The sequence below is a fragment of the Gobius niger genome, assembly GCF_951799975.1.
Source record: "Gobius niger genome assembly, chromosome: 11".
Lineage (NCBI taxonomy): Eukaryota > Metazoa > Chordata > Actinopteri > Gobiiformes > Gobiidae > Gobius > Gobius niger.
Window position 1 is genome coordinate 23643888 of NC_136862.1, and position 24665 is coordinate 23668552.

The window sequence follows — 24665 nt, forward strand, 5'->3', positions numbered from 1 at the left end:
CTGATGGCACATTTCTGGCATTCGTTGTATATGGGAGACAATAAATACTCTTCTAAAGACACACATGCCATAAAACTCCAATGAGAAGAAGAATGATCACATTGCGGATATTTTTCTTTTTTTTCTTTCTTTTTTTTTACAGAAAGCAATCGAGGGTGTGCCCTTGCATCATTTTCATTCCAAACATAATCCTGGCTGAGAGCCAAAATGGATAACTGTCACACTGCCATAGCACTGTTGCCATATATTCATAGTATCAATGCCTAACTCTTGTATTGCCCTACACTGTACTCATTATTCATTCACTCCATACTCAGGGGTGGTAAGCTATGATTGTAGCCACAGCTGCCCTGGGGTAGACTGACGGAAGCGAGGCAACCAGTCTGTGCCATCGGCCCCTCCGACCACCACCAACCACTCACTCACGCACTACATTCTTTCTGGCCTATTGTACATGTTTTGGCATCGCTTTAGATCAAGGTGTGCTCACAAGTATTAATAAGCATTAGTAATCATTTTAGGGTTAGGGTTAAGGTCAGGTTTAGGGTTGGCTATGAATAAGCCGATAATTAATGGCCTATTAGTATGTTAACAGATACAAGTATAATAAGCGGTGTGTTAATACTTGACAAGCATATTATTAATGCTTATTACTGCCTTATTAATACTTAACGAGCACACCTTAATATAAAGCGTTACCCATGTTATAGTGGTTGGGGAAACTGAAGTACACGGAGGAAACCTACGCAGACACGTGGCCCCGGACCTTCTTGGCGTGAAGCACGAGCGCTAACCGCACCTCCTCCGGGAAAAGAAAAAGAAAAAGAAAAAGAAAAAGAAAAAGAAAAAAAAAAGGAAAGAAAAAAAAGAAAAAGGAAAGAAAAAGAAAAAGAAAAGAAAAGAAACCATTTTTATTGTGGGGCGAATGAGGGGAGACCAATATGCCATGCCAGCGATCATCTGTTTATTCTAATACAGCTAATAGGCCTATAGGTGCCTCCCCCCTTTGGGCCATTCATCTAATTCGCAGTTGTTAAGGTTAAGGTTGAGGTGTACTTTATCATCCCCATGGAGAAACACATATTTCTATATTGTAATTCCAGGCTTTTGTGTGCGTAAACCTGCTGCATTACTTGTCAGTAGGGTGCACCAGTAACAGACACGTCAGTAAAAGGCCTAATTGACTGTAACATCATGATCCGCCTCTGTTGCGTCGCTCTTACAGTGAAACATCCACGTTAACACCACGGATTACACGCCTTCAAAGGGAATATTAATCAGCGCCACAAATGTTTCCTTGCAGTTGCGAAGTATTGGTCCTCTGGCTGCAACAACTCACCGACAGTCTCAGAGGGGGAAAGCACACAACCTCAGGCCTCGCGTAACGGTGGGGTGGATCCGGCTCCGAAAGCCCTCATTTAATAACATCATTAACGGCATCACATTAGCCTGATTAAGTTTTGCATTGTGGACAAACCAAAACGCATGTAGGTGTGGGATATTAGTAGAGAAAATTAAAATAAGGCCTCAATTGTGCGGGAAACTGCAGAGAATACACACACGCGACGGAACAAAGGCGAGTAACCAAATTAGACGATGATATAGACACACAAAAATAGCCTATACTTACTTACTGGTCGAAAACGTAGGTTGTTTCGGGTAGTTTGGCGCGTCCTCAGTATCCAGCTTTTCCCCAGAGGCGCCGCGCGCTCCTCCGGTCCCGACTTTTACCTGCTCCTCCTTCGCATTTCTTCGTTTTATACCAATTTAGGATTAATATTGCATCGTCATTACTTAATAATTTCAAACCCCCCCTCCTCTCGTAACCCGGTGACACACGGGCATCCATAATTCACACGAGGCTAATTAGAGAGGAGAGGGCCATTAACGGCGCGGCGCGGATGGAGACGCGCGTTTTTACGCACCGCGGTGAGAAAACGCCTGTACATTGCCCGGCCTTTATTATACCACGGCGCTCGGATCATACAACGAGGATACATATTTAATCCCGACTGAGGCCTGGGGATCTATGAATTAAACAATGGGAAACAGAATTACCAAACAAACAGGAAAAACAGATGATGAACACGTCTGGATAAATGCAAAAAGGGCGCTTAGAAGAATTTAACACAATGATAATAATTAGAAAAGTATTCATACATTTTATTTTTCCACACATTTTCAAGTAAAACAAAAGGGTGAAGAAAATAATGTTATTAATATAATAAGTGGTTTATTGTATCTGGGCTAAAGAGCTCCAAAAAAACACATCAAAATACTTGTATAAATATAGCAGCATTCACACGGATTATGTGCCTCGTAGACATCAGTGTAATACCGTTTATAAGGGATAAACAGTGCGTCATACCCTGTGATATTGTGCGTAAAAAAAAAAAAAAAAAAAAAAGAATAAGTTCACGACATGAATATGAAGAATCTGTGACGTGACGTTTCGATCCTTTCCCCCAAAACACAGTGACAATCCCAGTTTGAACTTTCCAAACACTTGTAGAACACAGTAAAGTGAGTGTTGATAACTTTGGAATACGTGATTACCGTTTGCCCTTTGAAAACGTCCCCCCCCTCGTTACGGAGTGAAGTGATTTTCGACGACACGAATTAAAGTATTCTTAAACCCCAAACAGTGCAAGAAAAATGGTCGACAACATCAAAAGCCACCTCCTCACAGATCAACGACAGTTCCATCAAAGGGAAAAAAAAAAGTGCAACAACAGAGGTCTAAGTCCAGTTTTTGGAGATAATCCAGCCCAGACGCGAGCAGCTTGTTAATAAATCCCTGTTACTTAGGCTATTATTAATCACTCAATCAAAAATGTAGTAGGCTATTTTATTCATGATGTGTGAAAGTCAGTGCGCAGCAGAGTATTTCATTCGTTTCTGTTTTTGCCGCTGGTTGCAAAACCACACTCGAACCACGTTCTTTTTCAGGTCCAATTTCTCTGCGATGGCTGCAATTTTCTCGGACGAGGGCCGCGGCTGGATGGCAAAGTATGCCTCCAAAGAGCGCTTTTCCGGCGCGGCGATGGACGTGCGCTTCCTTTTCCGCTCATTCCCATTGAAAAGATCCGGCTTACTGCTTTTTTCACGGTACGCAGCCTCGGCTTCCTCGAGCCACGCTTGGAGAACGGGCTTGAGCGCAATCATGTTGTTATGGGACAGGGTGAGAGACTCGAACCGACAGATGGTACTCTGACTGAGCGACCCAACTCCTGGAATCTTTAGGTTGGCCAGTGCGGACCCCACGTCCGCCTGTGTCACTCCCAGTTTGATCCTGCGCTGTTTGAAGCGCTCCGCGAACGCCTCCAGCTCCCGCGGATCCGACTCCACGTCGCTGACCATGCCCCCGTGCATGGAGAGAGAGTGCGGGTGTGCCATGGTGGCCATGGCCTGGTGCAGCTGGCCCATTGTCTGCAAATGGTGGTGGTGGTGGTGCGTCTGCGCCGTCATCCCCGAGGGGTCCGGGGCGCCCATCCCGCTCACGGCCAGGCTGCTGGACAGGTGCTCCAGCAGGTCCCCGGCCTCCAGGCCCTGGCCCAGGTGCGAGTGGTGGTGGTGGTGGGACGCGATGGTGGACGGTACGTGGGAGATGGGCACAGCACTTGAGGAGGGGGCTGAGGTGCAGGGGACACTGCTCATGGTATGGTAGGTCACGTCTGCTTTGAACGCGTGGCTCTTGCTGTGAGAGACGATGCTGTCAGCCGCCGCCAGAGCCTCTGCCCGCGCCAGCAGGCTCTCATCAAAGCCTCCGAATATATTGCCCTGCAGCTGCAAGAGAGAGGAGAGAGCATACTGCAAGTCAGCGGGGAATTGTGTCAGCAGTCAGCTCTCAGGATCTTAAAAACATTTTTTTTTTTCCAAAGGCAGCGCAGAGCAGGCTCCTCAAAGCGCAGGTCATAAAAATTAATATGAAGCAAGAGCATTGCTTGAATTGACATGTGTGAGAGGGGAGGGGGGACAGACACAGAGGAGAGAGAGAAACTCGCTGGAACAAAGTCGTGTCAAATGTGCTCTAGTTCGTTCAGGTCATGATGCATCTGGAAGTAGTTTTAAGCTCCAGAAATCAAAACAGACCTCCATCCAAGACAACCGAGGCTCTTCCCTGTCAAACATTACACGCCTTATTACAGTGACATTTCCACCAAACTGAAGCACGTACCTGCGGGCCGGGCACACACACTCTGCGCATGCCCTCCGAGCCCGCGTGCAGGCCGGGGTACTTGGGCTCGTGCAGGGCCGGGTGCATGCTGAAATGCTGTTTGCCGTTCATGGTCATCATCCTCCTCCGGGGATGCCAAGGCCCCAGGCACGAGGACGCACAGTGTATGAGGTCCTGCGCGAGGCTCCGGTCACCCACAATGAGCTGCTCACGCGGCAGGGCATCGCCTCCCGGCTTCCCTCCCCCCTCCCAACGCACTCAGTTTACAAGTGCCAAAGTGTGGCCTCTTTGCGCAAGCGTCATGTGGCAACGTCGCCCTTTTGTGACACTTTTTAAGTCACAAAATTAATATTCTAAAACATGTTCATATTGACCGAGATTCTAACAGCGGCGTGATCCAAGAGCGGTGTGATTTTATTTGTATGAATATAAGGCAATTTAAGGACAGGCAACGGAAAATGCGCCCAGTTGGTTCAGCACCATGGACAGCGAGCGATGTCCGCCTGGCGCTGTCCATGGTCCTGAAGCATTACATATGAAAAGCCCGTGCAAATTACAATGTCGGGTTTGCTCTGAGGGTATATTTTTGACTTTTGAGAAATATCCGAGATTAAGTAAATATGTTGCTAGAGATATAGGCGCCTACATTTGCACAACATTACTTTGTTTAAAGCAAACACACACATTCACATCAGGAGATTAAGATTAAAACTAAACTAAAATTAATGGTCAAAATGAACACTGGCAACGTAGCTGTCCCGTAAAGCCCTGAGCCCCGTGTACGTCCGCGGGACATAGATGACACAGAGTGGCACCTGATCCACCTGTGCCTCTCCTGTTCCCCAGACCCTCAATAATTCAGCAGCCAGTGTCAGGCATCCATTTCCCCACTGGCATGAGCTTATTCATTACACAAATTAAAACAGCCAAGGTCTTTTCTCACCATGCAGACCTGTTGCCTGCAGAGTCACACAACTTTTAAGTATATTCAAGTTAATCAACAGCTTATCTTCCACAGACCTTTTTTTAATGTGACGTGCCTATTGAGTTAGTCCAGATATTCTATTCTAGACCCTTTCACTCTTGATTTCATCTTGAACTAGGCCTGGTGATCTTAAGACGGTCAAACGTTTTATGAGGTGGTGCTAAAAGTTTGAGAACTGGCCTGAATAAAGCATGAAGGAGCTTTTCTCGCCCCTATCTCACGCCTGTCTGCAGCACTTTTATATTTGTTAATAGCTGTCACACTGTTGTAGCATCCATATTTCAATAGCCATTGTTTACAACCCTGTCTAACTTTGGGGTTCTGGTGAGTGAGGATGGCATCTTTTATTGAGTGTTGACCGTGAGTGCGTTCAGTCTGGCAGATGCAGCTGTACTTCACCAGCTTAAGTCATATTTTAGTCTCAACTGTCAACAATGCTTTTACATCCTCCACATGTATTGGGCATCTTTACTTATAGGCACAAATGCTTCTTCTTTAAAAGACAATAAGTACTCATGTAACATGTTCTCCAAATACTTGAGTAATAATTTGAGTTCTACTTATTTGGTGAAACTGATCTCTGCATTCAGGAGCACCAAAAGGATATGGTTTTAAACATCCAAATAACACTGATGCCTGCAAATCATTATGAACTAAATGATCTCTGATTAATTGTGCATTACGCAACGTTTTAAGCAGACGTTTTATTTGACCTTTCAGTGACCCAGTGGCTGTACAAGTGGTTATCATTTACTTTCCATCCTCTCTGACACTCCATGATCAATTGTTCTTTAGGGTTTCTGGTAGGTTTTCACCGCTACAGGAATCATGGCCATTCCGCCTTTGCGATGCCCAATCCCGTCAGACCTTGGAAGCTAAGCAGGGAAGGGCCTGGTCAGTACTTGGATGGGAGACCACTTGGGAACACCAGGAAGCCTGGCGAATGTAGTGCCTGAGTGAGTGAGTGGTTGGTGGTGCTGATGGCGCAGACTGGTTGCCTCGCTCCGTCAGTCTACCCCAGGGCAGTTGTGGCTACAATAGTAGCTTACCACCACCGAGTATGGAGTGAACGAATAGTGCAATGTAAAACGTCTTTAAATGTCCAGAAAAGTGCTATATAAAACCAATGCATTATTATAATCTCCATGGTTACACTTGTTTCCATTCATCCAAATGTCAAATACACACTAATATAAACTTTTTCCCCTGCATAAAAAGTTACACTACATGAGTCTGAGTATTTCCACTGCCTAAATGTGCTTAGTAAAATAAAGGACACCACACAAGAGCTCAGATTAATATTGTCGTCAGGAATGCTTTGGCTTGCTTTTTTTTTTCTCCCACTATTTCATTTCCTTTTTTCTTTTCTTTTTTCCTCAATCTTTTTTTTTTTTTTCTTCTTGATTCAATCCAAAAGGTTCCAATCTTTTAAGTTATCTTTTCTTTTTCTTTCTTTGTATGTTACAAGCATCCCATTCCTCTCACTTTATTGCCCAAAGCAAACATGCTAGTAAATTAGAAATCCATTTTTACAAACAAAATACATGAAGAAAATACATCTACATCCTGCAAATATAAACAGTAACATATCAAAAGGAAAAAAAACAAAAAACAAAAAACTATTATCCAATCGACATTTTACACTTTACACTATTGTGATAGTTATAGCATACAGGGCATTTACAAAAAGTGAAACAAACACCTCAGTATCTTCACAAGCAAGAGTCCTGCCAGGTAAATAATGGTGATTCTTAAAATGAGCTTGACATTGTTAAATAATAAATCACAAAAGCAACTTGTTACAATGAGCTATGCAAAAATGTTCAGTCAACGATCTAAGTTGTTAGTGTCGCCAGGGCACGGGAGGGATTTCATTTCAACAAGGCCAAATTAAATGTTTCCTTTTTGTAATATATATATATATAGTGTTCTGTATTCATTGGTTGCTGTGAGTTTTTATTAATTTTGTAGTGGATGTACTTCCATCCCAACGACACTAGCGTACAGTATACAATGTGAAGACGACACATCACCAACGTGTCCACTTCCTGCTCAGTCACAGTGCGTTTGTTGAGCCAGACGGGCACATCTAAATAAATGTGAACATTGTGGAAAAGTGTCATGATCTTTCAATTGAAATCAATATCAATATCATTCTCACACACACAGATCAAAAATTGTGTCCTGAATCTCTGCACGTTTATTTGTTTGCGCTGAATAAAACCTTTCCCACAATGTTCGGATTTATTTGCACCCGTAGAGGTTTGGGGTTGCGTCCTATGTCTCTTATGTGAAGTAAACAGATAAATAATGTATACCTTAGATGGTGAATGACTCAAAGTGAAAAAAGGTTGCAACTAATTTGAAATAAAAGCAGAGACACTCTTGCTTTGCATTTCGACCCGACTCGGTGTGCCGTTTAAAACAACCAAAAGATACAACAGTAATTACTCTTTCAAGCATTTACAAAATGTACAAAAGTAAATGATAACTCTAGTAAAAATTCAGCCTGTCGCTGATTGTAAGGCAAAATTATACATATATTAAAATCAACGTCTCAGTTTTACATTCAAACGCCTGTCTTTCCGATCATGTGAGATGACTGTGGTCTCCCGGGCCTTTTGGATGAATGAAGAAAACTCGCGTGAAGGAAGAGTGACATGTTTCCAGATTAACTGTGGGAGCTCGCAATATTGGGATGGATCGGGGATGCACTTAAAGTTGAAATGGACGCTTCCTGCAAAACTGTTAGAGGTGGATAAAGAAGGCATTTGTAAACATCAATAATGAGTATTGCACCTGCACTGCTTTATGAGAGAGTATTGAATGTATCTAAAATAAGCATCCACATCCAAAACAAGTGAAGGAAAAAAAAAAGTAAATGTTTTATAGTGATATAAAGCATATCCTTATGTGTCAAATCTCCTTTTGATACAGTGCACTTGTGGAAAAATAAATTATCTTACTTCTTAAGTGAATTTATGATGGAATGAGCGTGTCCCCAAAACACAGGACAAATATCCTTCGAAAAATGGCGTTTCAATACAGTTTTAAGTATAAAAAATACCTATTCACAGTAGACACAAATGTTGTGCATTACTGATACGAATCGTCTGGTAAGCACACGGAGACGTACATAGATCTGTACTATATCTATGAGGACAACTTAGACACGCTTACCTCTCAGCAAAAGTGAGAAGTTTTAATCAGTTTGAGTTCCGAGGGGAAACTTTGACCCTCTTTCCTTTGTGTCTTTTGGTGTTTCGCTAAAGACTTGTGTTAAAAACAAAACAAAACAAAAAAGATTTTTGCTTCGAAATACTGGAAACAAAATGGAGTTTTTATCGCCTCCAGGATCTGCTCTCGTATTCGTCATCTTCGTCGTCATCCTCCTCCTCTTCTTCTTCCTCCTCCGCCAGATACGAGCCGCTCTCCTTCTGTTTGAAGTGAAACCACTGATTAGATTTGCTTTGTTGTGTGCTGGGCTGAGAAAAAAACAAAAAACTGCTGATTCTGGCCTCTTCCATGTTGGCCTGAGTTAAAACCACACTGGCAGATAACATGTGTTTTGACATAGCGAGCGGTGTCATATGACTCAGAGTCATTGTAATGTTTCTGCTGACTTGACTTAAGTATTTCACAAAGACTAAATCTACTGCAAAATTGTGGAAATTGAAAGTGATACCGAGCTGTCCTCTTCTTTGGCCTCCTCCTCCTCAGGTTCAGTTGCGACGGACGGCGTCTTGGGCTTGTACCAGGAAATCTGCAGCACGCGACCTTTGAACTTTGCGCCCTGGTTGGCAGCCTGCATGTTAACAAAACAAAAACATTTCAGAACTGGACAGATTTCTGTTTTTTTTTTTTACATGTAATATGTGACAGATTTCTTACATTTTCAGCTTCGCTTCTCGTCTTGAACGTCATGACGACGGTGGTGGCGTCATGGTCACGCAGATCTTCAATCTCTCCAAATTTCTGCAGACAACACATCAGTCTCTAACCTCTGTTTTAAAGGTTTATTCAGGGGGGGTTCCATTTAGCTGATGTACGCTTTGAAAAGGTGCATTATGCAACTTTTTATGTGGAAAAAAATGTATGAGTCAGCATGGCGCCTTTACTTTCCATCACAGTCTACGATGATCCAGGATCAACTGTTTGGAAGGTTTTCACTGCTGACGGAGCCTCTCACCAGAAAACCTATAAATCAGTTGATCCTGGAGTGTTGTAGACTGTGATGGAAAGTAAAGGCGCCATGCTGACCACTCATACAGCTCATGCCGTCACTACAAGGTCAAATACACACAAATATCAACTTTTTTTTTGTCACATAAAAAGTTGCATAATGCACCTTTAACTTACATCTATGTATGTCAACAGGTCAAAGTAAAAACCCCTACGATTTCTCAGCAAACAAAAGCATCTTCTGGCACAGAGGCGAGTGAAGCAGTTTTCAAAAGTTAAAAACAATAGCTAACAACTATTGGCAAGAAATGATTTTTAGTGGAGGCATTTTGGGTGCTAAAGATGATTAGAACTGAGCCTTTAAAAACACAGAAAGTGTGGCTAAAATCCACAAAAAGGTTACATTTGTGGAATATGAGCCCTGTATTTGACCATTTTTCTACTTACCACAAAGTGGGGCATGAGCTCCTCCTTCTCCTCCTGTGTGACTCCCAAAATGGCCAGAGCTCTTGGTCTGTGGTCCACCACCATTCGGTTTATTGTGCCGCCTCGGCCCGTGGCGTCCCGGCTGCGTCCTCGGCCTCGCCCCACTGCGCCGTGATCCACCGCCATCTTCCCTCGGCCTCTGCCCCGGCTCGAAGGGGCGCGGATCAGACCTAACCGCGTTGCCTTGGAGACAACACATGAGGTCAATAAGACAACGACTTCTACAGCAACTATCAAGTCCAACCAAAAAGTTCTTTTATTGTGGAGTCTGCAAATGTTTAACCTTTTACCAGGTGGTTCAATAGTTTGAAAACTAAACGTTGTCCATTATTTACTAAGGTTGTTAAGATAGTTGTATTTTAAAAGTCAAAACATGTCCTCAAGATCCCACACCGTGTTGTCTTAACATTGTGCTGCAAGTCACAACTTCATACAAACTTCTAACTTCCCCTCTCCCTCCGTCACTCCCGTCTCTAATTGTCACCCCACAGTTTGAAGCAGAGCTTTAATGAGACGCCGCTCCATCAGTGAGCGCCGCTGTCTGATTTGCGTTCGTTCGTGCCCGCTCCTCTGGGCTTTCTTAAGTGGCTGAAGTTTAATGTGCAGAAGGCGGGTTGGCCCGGGACGATGGGGGCCACGTGCATTTTTAATCTCTCACTAATTTAAGACCCAGAAGGAGGCAAGAGAACATGTCGGGATGGGTGGGGTGTTACGGACAAAGCTGTGGTTGTGTTAGACTGTGACACGTGTGACATTGAACAGCTCCCAATAGTTTTTGCTGGCTCGCCATAAGAGAGGTGAACAAAAGGGGTTTAGGGCTTATGTGATTAAAACTGACAGCTACATGTGCCAATACTGAAATAGCGTTAAAGATTATACTTTTCCTTGCATCCTTTATTCAGTAGTCTTTCTCATTATAGTCATCCTTTTCATTTAGATGCACATTTCTCTTTGATGACGCTTTCAATAAACAGATTTCCTGTTGTCACAAGAAAAAGGCTGATGAAACTCAATGACATCGCCCTTATCTTGATCTGTAGCTAAGCGTGTGTGGGTGTCTGTGGCAGAAGTGAAGCACCTCGACTTGCAGCTGCCCCAGCTTCCTCTTGAGGTCTGTAGTGTCCTCTCCGGAGTTCATCTTCTTGTGAAAGTCCAGCTCAGCGTCGAGCAGCTCCTTCTGGGCCTGGGCACAGTCACACATTAAATATAACAAAACGGCAGTAGGGCATATTATTGGAGTTACAAAACATGCAATAGAAGATAATGATCCAAGCCTGTGCAGTTAATGGTAACAAAAGTAAGTTTAGGACTTTTGCTAAACAGGTGGCACAATTATACACAGCCTCTGATGTGAGACATTTGGGTTATGACTAATATTAGACCTGAGAAACCCATTGTCTGAGAGCAGAAAATGATAATTGACTTAACACTGCAGATAATGGTCTGCAAGATGCTTTGCAAGCAGATAAAAAATTCGGATGCTTGCAATAAACAAATTGGAAAATGATGCAATCATTTAGCAAATATAATATTCTTAGCAAACATCCAAATATCCCGTCTTTACAGGGTCTTCTACAGTCCTGCTTATCCTGTAGTTTAGACTTTTAGAATCATAGTCCGAAATGCGTGAAATATTGCAATTCTAAAGTTCACCAACATAGAATTATGTGTCTTAATGTCAACAATATATGAAAGGTGCAATGTCGCCATCACTGGTGAATTATTGGTGCAAGAAAAAAAAAAGAGTGCAGTTTCGAAGATCTCATCTTACATCGGTTTTAGTCTTGGGCTGGTTGTGGTTGGCTTTGGCACTGGTGACCTGAGAGGCAGGGTTCAAGTCGTTCTGCAGCTGAGTGATTTTATCTGTGAGCTCCTTCAACGTCTTCATGATGTTTGCTCTTTCCTCCGGCTTCATGCCTCGGTTTTTCTCCAGGCGGTTTATTAAGGCCTTGAAGAAAGGAGTGTTACATGAATGAATAAAAGCAGTGCATGAAATGTACAGTGGGTCCAGGAAGCATTCATATATATATTCCAAACGCAGGATAAATGAGGCTGACATCACCAAGAAACACATTGAAAGTGTCCAGTTTCCACGTAGTTACCATCATTGATATTACACTTTCAGGAGACGTACATACATGACTACAAGAGGTCCTAAAACTTTTTGAACCCACTGTATACAATTAAGCATTCCAAGTAATTTGAGCAAATTTCTCACTTTCTGGCACTCAATTTGCTTCTCCAGCATTTCCTGCTTCTTCTTTCTCATGTCCTGTTGCAGCTTTAATGCCTCCTAAAAGAAAGCAAAAGGCATGATAAATAATAATGCCCTGGAAGATTTAAAAACTGAAAAGAAAAAAAGAAAAAAAAAGAAGTTCAAACGGTGCGCTTAGAAAGTGCGCGGAAAAAGTCTTGCCTGCTTCTGCTTGAGAGCTTCTTGTGCGATAAGTGCTTTCGCCGTTTTCCCGAGACTCTTGGACGACTTGAGGGACGTGGGAGCGAAGGGCCCTTTCTGGGAGTTTGTGAGGGCAGATGGCACCTGAGGACCACAGAAAACAGGGGTAGGGATAAAGAGAGGTGGCAGGGTGGCCTTAATGGTGCTGCTCAATACAGGAAGTTAGCCAATGTACTACACTTAAACAGTACGTACTCCTTTCTCTTATATCTGATATAAGGTGCTGTAATCTTGCTTAAATGTGTATTCATGGGGACCAACATGTGTCTAATGCTCAGTGGCTTCTTGACCCATCAGTGCACAACGTTGATTAAAAAGCGAGTCTTCAAAAATGTACTTTTTCCATTACCATCTTTAAAGGTGCACTATGTAACTTTTTATGTCAAAAAAAGGCTTGATATTTCTGTGTATTTGACCTTTTAGTGACTTATTGGCGTTACGGGTGCTGCATGGCACCTTTGCCTTCCCTCACAGTGGCCTTTGTGATGCTCCAGAATCAATAGTTTTGGGGTTTCTGGCCCGTTTCTGGTACGAAAACCTAAAAACAATTGATCCTGGAGTGTCATAGATGCCACTGCGAGGGAACATGGTCAAATGTGAACACGTGAGATTTTTTTTTTTCCACCTTAAAAGTTGCGTAGTGCACCTTTAATATTCAATATGCAACATAAACTCTCCCTGCAGACAGCGATTACTCTTGGTACATCTTCAAATAACTAATCCTGAACCCTTTCCTTAGATGCATGTCTTTATTTGGCATAAACTCAGGCTATAGTCAGACGAATCCGTACAATGATGGTCTCAGGACTGCTGATGTCCCCCGTGTTCGCTCCGGACGTCCCGGCGGTGCTCTGAACCCGAGGTTTGTGCACAGTCTTGTTCAAAACATAGGCGGCTGCATTGTGCTGCTTTATGCCCTGTACAGAATGTAGAAAACCACCATTAGGTTAGAGAAACATGCACTTACAAAAACTGCAGGGGGTCGAGAGTTGCCGGCAAGTTGAGCCCAACGACAATCTGAATGTTAAAGTACCTTGTGAAGATTGGCGTGCGGTGGTCCGTGGTTGGGGGCAGGTCCCGCAGGTTGGACCCCCGTGCCCTGGTCTGGAACAGGGGCCGCGGTGTTGTTAGCCCCGGGCTCTCGGTGCCAGTAGACCCGGATGAAGCGGTTGTTCAGGACGGCCTCTGCGCAGGAGATGGCCCGCCGCGCCTCCTCGTTCTTCGTGAACTGGATCAGCGCGGCGTCCATATCTCCGCCAAAGCCCACCTGGATCACACAAAAAAACAGCGAGATGAAGAGAAAATGTATAACACAATGTGACACCTCATTGCTACATAGACGTTTATTGACAGCATGTGTCTTTACCTGGATGTTCACAATGGTGCCAAACTTGCTGAAGTGCTCGTTGAGTTTGGTGATGTTGTTCAGGTCGAGTGGGATCTTCCGCACCTCCAGTTTGGTGTTGATGTAGTGGAGCCTCTTTGGGAAGGGGCCTTTGTGTTGGTTGTTGAAGCCTGGCCTAGAAGCACAAAAGACAGATTTTAAAATGACAAACTGGCGATGAGTAAATGCGTGCTGGTTAACTTAAGACTCCTGCTATGACATACAATATCACAGCCAATGTGGGTTAGGTAGGGTTATGGTAAAGCTTTTGCAACTTAATAGCATTTGTTTGCACCTGTGTCCCACGACAGAGACAAAAGATCGGCCCCTGACCTATGAGTCACCTTGGCCTGAAACAAGGCTCCTTCTCTCCTGCACTCAGGAGAAGTGGAGCAACGGTTTACTCAAATTTCAACACCAACGTGTGCTACTTCAAAATCTGACACAAAAAGTGATGTAAAGAAGCTCTTATCAACACAACAGCGCGATAAAACAGACAGGAAATTCAGTTTGACTGATCAGGCTTGTAATTATTCTACCTATGTGTCTGAATATGAAGATGAAATTTTAAAAAAATGCATGCAAATGCAAAATTTGTCTGAAAACACTGCAAAGTTTTTTTTTTTTCAACTATATTGATATTCGTCATCATTGTGCCACTATTTACTAACCATCTCAAATCAAAAGTAAATCTACTCATTTCTAGAACATACAGTATGACTCATCTCTAGTTTACTTTTCGCAGTGAACAAAATAATCACAATGCATTTTTCATTATTCCCGCTGAAAAAAAAAGACTCACTTGTCCATCCAGGGTTTCTTTATTTGTGGACCGACGGTTGAGCCCGTCTCAATGCTCCTCTTCCTGCTGTCCTGCTCCGAGTTGAAGCGGCTCAATCCTGGATTGCTGTTCCCAGAGGGTGGCTCTGTCTGGATCACTATATTTGCCGCTGAGAACATTTAAATGATTTCAAACCATTATTTTGTGTTTACGTGACATCATCATTTAGTTTCATAGTTAGTTTCATCAATAAAAACACACTTATTTTAATGAACGCTTACTTTTGGGTAAAATATTTCGCAGTAGGGCTTTAATATTGTGATGAGGGATGGGCCAGAAGTCTATGGTGTGCTCAAAATGCAGATGTGACCCAGTTTTTGTTTATGATCTCTTTTGTTGGTGGGCCAATGCACATGAAACTAAAACTGGCACGTACTGCATTTCAAAGACATAACCTTCTTTTCACTGCTGTATTCAAAAGTGGTGGCTTTAATCACAAAGGTGTAAAAATCTTATATTGAAAAGACTTTAAACCATAAAATCAACTTCACAAATTTGTAGATTAATTGTCATATTTATTGCTCTGTTTTATTGCCTTGATGTTTGGTGCAGCCCTGTGAGGCGACTTCTGTTGTGATATTGGGCTATACAAAACCATTAAACTTGAAACTTGAAACTAGATTCAATTCCTGACATCCCCCGCCCCCCATCTGAGATAACTGTATCAATCTAACAGACATGAGGCGGTGGTGTGGTACCTCTGGAGCCCTGGCCCTCGTTGGAGGTGAGGCCGATGAGGTTGGGCCGCTGCGTCTGGACTCGGGGAATGAAGTGGCGAAACGGCGCGTTCCGTCCCGATCCCGTCATACCCGGAGCCTCGGGGTTATAGCCCTCGGCGTCGTAGTTATCTGCACACACGGACAAAAAGCACCAGGATCAACAACGATCGACAGAACAATGGCAAACTCGTGCATTAACATCAAAATGAATGACAGACCACAAATAATAAATGAGAGTTGCCTGGACATTTCTAAAGAGGATGAACAGTGCTACCTTGTGGTCAATGGCTGTTACTGCAGTTTTATTCAAACATCACAAATTGAACTACATTGAAGTTGAATAAAAAAAACTTTTACTGCACTGAAGCAACACACATATAAAAAGTATGACGCTCTAGTGAAATGAAAAAGTTTCAAAAACAGAAATATAGTGTCAATCTGAATAGGAAAATCCCCAGTGCTTACATTCAGACTGGACATACGGAGGATGCAGGGAAACGGAGGAGGACGAGGGAGGAGGGAGGTTAGGAGGAGGCAGCCCAACGCCAGGCGGTCCGATGGGAGGAGAGGAAGTGACAGCGGATTGGTGGTTGGGTGGGTCAATCCCACTGGTGGCTATCAGTGGGGGTCCTGGGGGAGACACAAGCCCAGGCTAATGTCTCAGGGTTCATCATCAGCAAACGCTTCATAAGGTTAAGTCAATCACACGCTGGCGCCAAGACGCAGTAAAAAAAAAAACATGCTCGATCTTCCAGTTTAGCATAATGTGTGTACTTTTCAGTATTTAAAAGCGTCTGAAGAAAAGGCGCCTCAAGCTAAAGATGCAACAAACTTCAGCTAGGCAATACTTGAACTACAACTAAACAGCGTTCCCAACATTTCTCACCTGGAAAGACTCCCGGAGGGGGCGGTTGGCTGTAGGGCGGCATGGGCGTCATCCGGGGCGGCGGGGGCTCAGTGATGGGAGGCGGGGGGATGCTGGGGCGCGGGGGCAGCGGCAGGATGGGCGCTGGGGGAAACGGCAGCATGTTGGGCAGGTTCACGTCGTCCACCACCAGGGGGTCGTTACCGTGGTCAAACGGGCACAGGTCTCCGCGAACGCAAAAGCCCTTCACTGGAAAGAAAATGCCAAAAGTTACTTCTGGTTCATTCTTCCGTATTGCCTCGTCTCGAGAGATGGTTTCGCCCAATTGGATACAGACACCTTTTCCAGTAATGGAGGAGTATTTCCCTGAGTGAGAACACTGAAGACTGACAGACACCTTTATACAAACAACTGGGCCGCACTCAGTAGGTCAGATATATAATGTCAGTCACCTCTATTGTAATAAAGTTAGCAAATTCAATAAAATGTTAACTATGCTTTTTAAATTCATATGCTTAAAGTAAAAACAGCCTTCAGCATTCAACTATATATAATAAAAATCTATACAAATTTTGATTATATTTTTAGAGTTTGACAATTAAAAGTGGGCTGCAGTTAGCCCACGGGCCGTAGTTTGGACACCCCGGCACTAGACCATTTAGAGTTAACAATTCAAATCAGCCAACAGATCTTGTGTTTCAACAGTGGGACACCAAACGAAAATGGTTTGCTGCCCATTTCTCTACATGTTTTAAGCTCAACAGATTACTGCATATTCCTCAAATTTCATCTGCAAACCAACAGGAGAGCCATCCACTCTAAATTTTAGTTTCTGACCCTGAGCAGTACAACAAGACTGAATTTCAAAGTTATTCTATTCTTCCGCACAGGCTTTACCCTACAGTCTCATTAAACATCCTGGTCTGTATTGTTGTGTTGTGTTTTCCTGTGGGACAGAGGGTAAGTTTAACCCTCCCTCTCAGGACCCGTTCACGTGGGAGCAGAGATGGAGAGCTAAACAGTGGTCATTAGTGATGGGATTAGACAAAGCAGTTGGTGGCTCTCCAGAGTAACTATATAGTCTGGTGAAGAGAGATTTACATGAGAACACCATTAAGTCTGCAGGTGCATTTAAAACTAGAATATTTCAACACATCTAGTAACATGCAAACTTATTATTAACTTATTATTATTCGCGCTTCCTTTCATAATGTTTATTGGGATATTCACTAATCAAATACAATCTTGTATTATATTCTATTTATTGTGTGGAATGTTATAGAGTGCGGCTGAATATATAACATCTATTTACCGTCATAGTCCCGGCACCGCAGTTTGAGCGCGGGGTTCTTGTTGATGAATGGTTTGCCTGCGTCCGGCCTCTGGTTGAAGAAAGTCGACCAGCTGTCCGTGGTGCTGTCAGGCATGTGAGCGAGTGTGGACACGGGGACCCCCGGGGGCCCCGTCACTCCACCTGATGACGAGTATGGGTGCTGTGAGTGCGGTGGTGGTGGGTGCGGTGGGTGCTGTGGGTGCGGTGGGTGTGGAGGGGTGGGCAGCTGGGGCGAGGGGTGCTGGTGCTGCTGGTGCTGCTGCTGCTGCTGCTGCTGCTGCTGCTGCTGCTGCTGCTGCTGCTGCTGCTGCTGCTGCTGCTGCTGCTGCGACCCGTTTCCCGATGGGGGTGTGCTGTAGAGTTCCGAGCCGTCTTTCCTCTCCACGTCAAAACTGGACTTGAAATCTTAAAATAAACAAAAAGAAAAAATTGGTACGGCTCAAAAAGGAAAGCCTTTGATTCTTGCCTTTTCAGTTTAAGCCTGTTGAGCCAATACAGATACTTGACTTTCGGCGACACCCTCCCATTTAACAGCTAAAATGCCTAATTAGCCCCATTTCCCACACAGCCTGCTGCTAAGACACTGAAAAAGCATCAATACCGTAGAGCTCTGCACAATACAAACGCGACTAGTCACAGTCACTTAAATGATACACTACGCATGTTAAGCATTCATATCAATCTCACCTTCAATGTAATAAGAGTTCCAGGGCCACCTTTTAAATCTCCAATTACGTTGTGGATGCAATACATAGTTCCTCATTTGTAAAAAAAAAAAAACACTGATTACCGCGATAACCTTTGTGAAACTTAACTTTACACAGCCATAAACCCTTCACAGGACAGCGGTGACGCTCTGCTGAAAGACTGAGTGCTGCTTCCTGCTTTGTTGTTGGCTGGTTGTTATTAGATGCGCCTCTTTCTCTCTCTCTCTCTCTCTCACCTCTGCCTCCCCGGTGCTCCTGGTTCTTCCCTCGGCTGCCACTTCTGCTCCGGCTGCGGCTGCGGCTGTAGCTCCGCCCCCGAGGGCGACGATCATGTCTCTCGCGGTCGCGGTGGGAGTCGTTGCCGCTTTTCCCGTGGCGGTCGAAGTCCCGCCGTTTACGGTCATCTCGCCTCCGCTCCTCAACACGCCTGGTTTATGAAAGGCGCACAATGTTTTGCTCATTGTCAATAAGATACATTTTTTCCAGAATATTTTGGTGCACAATGGGGGATGCAGAAGGCCATATCTTTCAGGGGTATTACTTTTAGTTGGTGTAATAAATATATTAAACAATGATAAAAGCTCATACCAGGATAGAAACATTACTTTTTAAATAAAATAGAAAGCAGAGCAGGGCTGTACCTGGTTTCGTTGAAGTCTGCGCGACTCCTCAGAGGACTTCGCCTGCGTCTGTTTTCTCTCTCCTCCTCCAATGCATCAGGCTTTTAGGGGGGAAAACAGGCAAGTGTTTAGATTTGCAAATGCTGATAAACAGACACAAACTTACATCTAACTTTAAGTAGTTGTTTTTACCTCTACAATCTCAATTTTCACGATAGGTTGCTTCACCTCTTCTTTACAAGGTTCCCTTAAGGGCGGGTTTCCCAGGTAGTTTTTTGTTGTCAGGCATTCAAACAGTTTATCAACGAATCCCATGGTCTCTGTAGTGACAAAACATTAAATTCATTTTTGCACTGGTGTTGAATTCATTGCACATCTTTTTGACTACTATACAGGGTATAAACTGCTCCTGAAGTCACTTGCAAAACATGGTAAACAGGAAAACAGAATGGACACAAATAAATTGATACAATTTAAGAATATAATGTAAAAAGGCTTGTATAACCTCGTAAAACCACAGGCACTAAAGTGCCATTATATTTGCAGTCATGACAGTAATAGTTTTAAGGCATCGATAAGTTAGTAATAACCTACAAACAGGAAACACAATAGCAAAATGATCTTTCTTAAAGTCTTGGGAGAGACCAGTTTGTCAAACCTTTTTGTAGGAAGACTTCAAGCTGATCAGCACAGAGCGCTTTGAGGTCCTTCTCAGGCTTGTCCTTCTTCACAAGAGCCACAACATAGTTAGCCAGAGCCGCTGGGTCAGCCTCACATCTGAGAGCAAAGATCCACGTCAGCTTCATGATCAACAACACTTTGTTGTTCTTTTCAGACATGCACTTTCCCCAAAACAATCTAGTGATAAGGTCAGGAGATTGTCCAGAGGAGAGCGCATATCTGTAAAGGACTTACAATGAAATACAAATTACTGTGAACATGCTAGAATTTTGAAAATGTTATGGATAAGCAAGAGAAAACCCAGTGACATTGTGTGTTTTATTTTACTTTGCAAATCATGCAAATGAAAGCTAGATAGTCTTAAAAGCAAATTAGGTTCACAACTTCAGTACATTTACAACAACATAGAGTTACAATCTGTTAGCTGTGTGTTCAAGCTTAGGAATGCTTTCATTCATTATTGCATTGCATGTTTTGCTTCATGAATATCTATGACAGGTTGCACTGAACATTACAGTTATGTAATAAACTGTGATCAGCGTGAAGGTAAGACTTGGATTTCGTTTAATACATCAGAAATATATCCAGTGCTTTCCAGCATCGTTTCTAAAACTGCCAATTTTTTTTATTTTTTTTAGGAACGTCTATCTACAGAGCAAATGTTTAATTTTGTATCTATGGAAACAACTGGAAACAAACAGAAGCAACGTTTGTGTACGTTTGAGTAAAACAAACTATTAAGTTAACTATTAACGCTATATGTGTATAAAACTGGACGGTGTCTGATGTACGTTAGGCATGTGTTCCAGAGTTGATAGCTTCTACTGTTCTAAAGTTACATTATTTGGAGCTAAATGTACACTAAAATAAGCCGAGGAACCATATAAAACATGCAGAAAGCTATACAACTTATAAAACGATTCTAGCATAACAGTGTCTGCCCTAAACTGTGCATGCAGCCAGGGCTGCTGGCTAACTCGTGCAGAAATTGCCTTCAATCTCTAGCAAGCTCATTGATGCACAGCGAGCTAACGCAGCTATGTAGCATCCAAGCTAAATGTCATCTCAATTCAACACTCACATTGGCTCCAGGAGTTTCGCTAGCCACGTCTTCAAGACATCCACATGTTCTATGATCATTGTGAGAAAGGCTTAAACACAATCTATAAAAAGAAACTGCTTGTCAACAATCCAGCTTTCATCGTCTACGAATTTATAAGCTTAAAGGCCTTCGGCTGTTGACTGGCAGGTCGTAGTCGTACAAACGTTTTACGGCATGGCAACACAAGTCTTGTCGTAAAAAATACAGTAGGAAACATCAACCCTTAGATAAATTACTTTGCACAATTATGCTAGTTTGTCAATTTATTTTAATAAACAAGGAATAGTGATACAATAACATTACAACAGTATGATAATTCAAATATTTGTGTGCGGACTTCATTTCCCAGAAGGCACTATGCCTCTCTGATTGTGGATGTCATCAGCCGAACACCGGTGGCAGCGTGGGTTTCCCGTGTCAATCTGGAAACTGTTGCTGTCTGATATTACTTCTCCAAATAGCTTAGATCTGCTTTCAAAATGACGGTATGTTTATGCTTTAAACATCACCACCTCATACGATGTAGAGCAGAGTTCGATATACGCCCAGCACCGCTTATTATACCTTCATAACTTACTGCTAAGCTAACAGTGCTAGCTGTCCAGCCACTGACAGTCTTTAAATTTAAGAAAACTATTGAGAGTAATGGAAAATATTGTAACGCTTTTAATATGAATCAAAATGTAGCTCCTAAACTGTATCCTAAACTGTGTCTTTAGGAGAGGAAAGGAACAGCAAAGTTGGACTTCTTGAGAAAAATAGAACTTGAGATCCAGGAGAAGTGGGAAAAAGAGAAGGCGTTTGAACGTGATGCATCCACAACAATTGGAGGAAGCACAAAGTAGGTTATTTTAGATTTGTATCATTTGCAATACTTTTATTTACTTTAGAGGCTTGTTACCTCAGCTTATATTTTTTCTCTGTCAAATACATATATTTTCTACTTTGCAGCAAAAACAAGTACTTTGTTACTTTCCCATATCCTTACATGAATGGTCGTTTGCATCTTGGACACACGTTCAGCTTGTCAAAATGCGAGGTAAACATTAAGGACGCATCAGTAGTGGCCAGTTTCAAATGTTGATGGTGTTTCTATTTTGAAGTTTGGCGTGGGCTACCAGATGTTGAAGGGCAAGAACAGCTTTTTCCCCTTTGGGCTACACTGCACAGGAATGCCTATAAAAGTGAGTGTGACAACTTTCACCTTTACTGATGTTTGCTTTAGCTGCAGTTGATATTCCTTTCTATGTACCATCACATAATTGATCTTCAGTTCATATCGTTAGCATTCTTCAGTATCTCTCCAGTTCAACCAGTCTTGCATGTGACGCATCATGTTGTTATTGCTGCATAAGCATTATTGCAGACTCACTTTAGAAAGTGTGATCTTTGTCTCTTAGGCCTGTGCAGACAAACTAAAGCGGGAGATGGAGCTGTACGGAAATCCTCCGCAATTTCCTGATGAGGAGGAAGAGGAAAAGGAGAAACCCAAGATAATTGATGAAATTATTATCAAAGACAAGGCGAAGGGGAAAAAGGTATGTCTTTGAACATTTGACCAATTATAAAATGCGACAGTGTATAAGAAGAGACCCTGACTAATTTCAACTTTCTGTCACTACAGAGTAAAGCCGTTGCCAAATCGGGCACTGCCACATACCAGTGGGATATTATGAGGTCTCTGGGTTTAAATGATCCGGAAATTGCCAGTTTTGCCAACGCTGAGCACTGGCTGGAGTACTTCCCTCCTCTAGCTGTCAAAGACCTTAAAGGCATGGGGGTCAAGGTGCGTATATCAAAGTTATTTTATCGCTGTCTTTACTGAAAACACTTAATACATTGCCATGTCAATATTAGTAGTTACTGTAGGTATGTCAGTTGCCAAGACCAAGTCTGGAATGAATAAAGTAAATTAATAGCTGTCCTTTGTGAAGCGCTTTTAGGTGTACTAATAAAAAAAAAAAATCCTTGCCGCTTTCCTTCCTGTCTCTTGCAGTGTTTTCAATTTTAATACATCACTGGTGTTGCTTCTTGTATTATCAAGTTACAGATCTGTAAAAAATGCTAAAACGAGTCAATCAGTGACAGTAATACTACCGTATTTTCCATGCCCAGGTAGTTGCCAATTGTGAGACTTCACAACTTATGTTTTCTTGTTGATTATGCATTTTTTGGCTGGTGCGACTTATGCTCCGGAGCATCTTATAGCCCGGAAAATGCGATAGTGAATACAAATTTTCCCCTAGGATTGTTTTACCATATTTTCAGCCGATGTCTCTGGTTAGCACTGCTTGTGTCTGTAGTCTTTAGACATTCAGGCCACATATTATGCTAAATTGTTCCCAAATGTCGCGTTGTCTCGTCTCAGGTCGACTGGAGGCGTTCATTCATCACCACTGATGTCAACCCTTTCTATGACTCCTTTGTCCGATGGCAGTTTGTCACATTGAAGGAGAGAAAGAAGATTAAATTTGGGAAAAGGTGAGATGATACTTGCGGGAATGCTGTTATTTTGATTTTTAATCGTCTATATATCATGCAAAATTAACCTTGCATGATATATAGATGTGCATTTAGCTGTGTGAAAATGTTTTATCATCAAAAAACATGGAATGAGGTTTGGTACATTTTTATATTTCAGTCATTGTGCACATTTTGAAACCTCACCCAAGCCCTCTCAAACTGTATTATATCCATTTCTCCTGGCAGGTATACAATCTATTCCCCCAAGGACGGGCAGCCATGTATGGACCACGACAGACAGACTGGAGAGGTGTGTTATTTGGACTTTTGGTGAATGGTTTTATTTTTATCATGGATATTTCTTTTGCACATAAGGGAGTTGGACCTCAAGAGTACACCCTTATCAAAATGAAGATTGTGGAGCCATACACTGCCAAATTTAAGTCCAAAGTCTTTTATAGCAGGTACAAAGCTATTTCAATACTCTGAATGTCACTCAGTATTGCACAAAATGTAACTTTTGCCTTTGGGTTTTCTGTATCTAGTGGCATGAAGGGGAAAAACATTTTTCTGGTCGCTGCCACTCTGAGACCAGAAACTATGTTTGGACAGACGAACTGCTGGGTGAGGCCTGATATGAAGTATGTGGCCTTTGAGACAGTGACCGGAGACATCTTCATCTGCACACGGAGGTCTGCGCGGAACATGTCCTTCCAAGGATTCACCAAAGAGAATGGAGTTGTGCCCGTCATCATGGAGATTCTTGGACAGGTACAACTGGTTTCCCCACTTCCTAGTTTCCTATAAAAAAAAAACAACCACATCTGTGTGTATAAAAATTAGGGATGCGGGATAATATGAATGCACAAATTAGCCCAATGTAGGAGAGAGTGTCTTGCTTTGGTGCAATCTTATCTACTTAATGTGTAATGCAAACATGAATCTGTCACAGGTACAGATTTGGCATCACTTCTCTCTCATGTCAGTGACAGGTTCCAGCACAAAACAACAGGGGGAGGAAAAAAGACACGCCTCTTGACTAAATGAAATATTCTATCTTTCAATTTCCACCACCTTGTATCTAAGAACTCATTGGTATGATATCGATTGTTGACAAAAAATACTAACAAGGAAGTACGATTGTTATTTTTTTTTTCAAGAAGATATTTGACACCTATGAGCAGAGACGGAGACAGACCTGGGGCCTCATTTATCAAGCTTACTGCGCACAAAATGAGGCCAAAACTTTGCGTAGCCACTCCTCTGCGCCAAAGTTGGTATTTATAGAAAACAAACTGAACGTGAAACATTGCGCTGCTCCACGCAAACTAAATAGACCGGGAGCCAGACCTGCTCCTCAGGCACATTTTTGCTACCTTTTCCAAACTAGTATCTTTCAATAGAGTATATCTTGGGTCATTACCAGTGGGGACCCCCCATTGCAACTCGGCCCCGTTCGGCTGTGGGACCCCAAAAACCACTTTAACGGGACAGGCGTCAGACGGAACTTTGTGATTCTCTCCAAAGTAGTGCTGTGGTCACATACAGAGTCACAGATGAATGAAATTTAGAAGAAAGAAAGCTGACATGATGAGGAACAAAGGAATATGACAGTTTTGGGCTTTAGCTTTTTCTTTTTCCATATATTAAACTATATGTCTACAA

At 42.8% G+C, this 24665-nt stretch overlaps 3 protein-coding genes across 3 annotated transcripts in view; 1 reads left to right on the forward strand and 2 right to left on the reverse strand.

Moving 5' to 3' along the window:
• Positions 1 to 2393: 2393 nt before the first annotated feature.
• pou4f3 (POU class 4 homeobox 3) lies at positions 2394 to 4453 on the reverse strand. The gene is made up of 2 exons (XM_079566963.1): positions 4178 to 4453; positions 2394 to 3786 (listed from the first exon to the last, which is right to left on the reverse strand). The coding sequence occupies exons 1-2, from the start codon at positions 4295 to 4297 to the stop codon at positions 2869 to 2871; spliced, it is 1038 nt and encodes a 345-aa protein (XP_079423089.1). The 5' UTR covers positions 4298 to 4453; the 3' UTR covers positions 2394 to 2868.
• Positions 4454 to 6553: 2100 nt separating this feature from the next.
• Positions 6554 to 20695, reverse strand: rbm27 (RNA binding motif protein 27). Its single transcript, XM_079566962.1, has 21 exons — positions 20517 to 20695; positions 19413 to 19531; positions 18947 to 19074; positions 18776 to 18855; positions 18371 to 18561; positions 17407 to 17832; positions 16116 to 16343; positions 15695 to 15859; positions 15209 to 15358; positions 14472 to 14619; positions 13652 to 13805; positions 13319 to 13552; positions 13077 to 13202; positions 12247 to 12369; positions 12049 to 12123; positions 11602 to 11778; positions 10909 to 11013; positions 9792 to 10013; positions 9054 to 9137; positions 8848 to 8967; positions 6554 to 8599 (listed from the first exon to the last, which is right to left on the reverse strand). The coding sequence occupies exons 1-21, from the start codon at positions 20573 to 20575 to the stop codon at positions 8504 to 8506; spliced, it is 3210 nt and encodes a 1069-aa protein (XP_079423088.1). The 5' UTR covers positions 20576 to 20695; the 3' UTR covers positions 6554 to 8503.
• A 205-nt stretch (positions 20696 to 20900) lies between these two features.
• Positions 20901 to 24665, forward strand: part of lars1b (leucyl-tRNA synthetase 1b) — a 28821-nt gene continuing 25056 nt past the window's right edge. Inside the window, exons 1-10 of the mRNA XM_079565941.1 lie at positions 20901 to 21022; positions 21257 to 21378; positions 21489 to 21576; positions 21641 to 21721; positions 21938 to 22075; positions 22162 to 22323; positions 22906 to 23018; positions 23247 to 23310; positions 23376 to 23464; positions 23546 to 23771. Of these exons, the coding sequence (XP_079422067.1) occupies positions 21017 to 21022; positions 21257 to 21378; positions 21489 to 21576; positions 21641 to 21721; positions 21938 to 22075; positions 22162 to 22323; positions 22906 to 23018; positions 23247 to 23310; positions 23376 to 23464; positions 23546 to 23771 (1089 nt within the window). The 5' untranslated portion in view covers positions 20901 to 21016. The remainder of the gene's footprint in view (positions 21023 to 21256; positions 21379 to 21488; positions 21577 to 21640; positions 21722 to 21937; positions 22076 to 22161; positions 22324 to 22905; positions 23019 to 23246; positions 23311 to 23375; positions 23465 to 23545; positions 23772 to 24665) is intronic.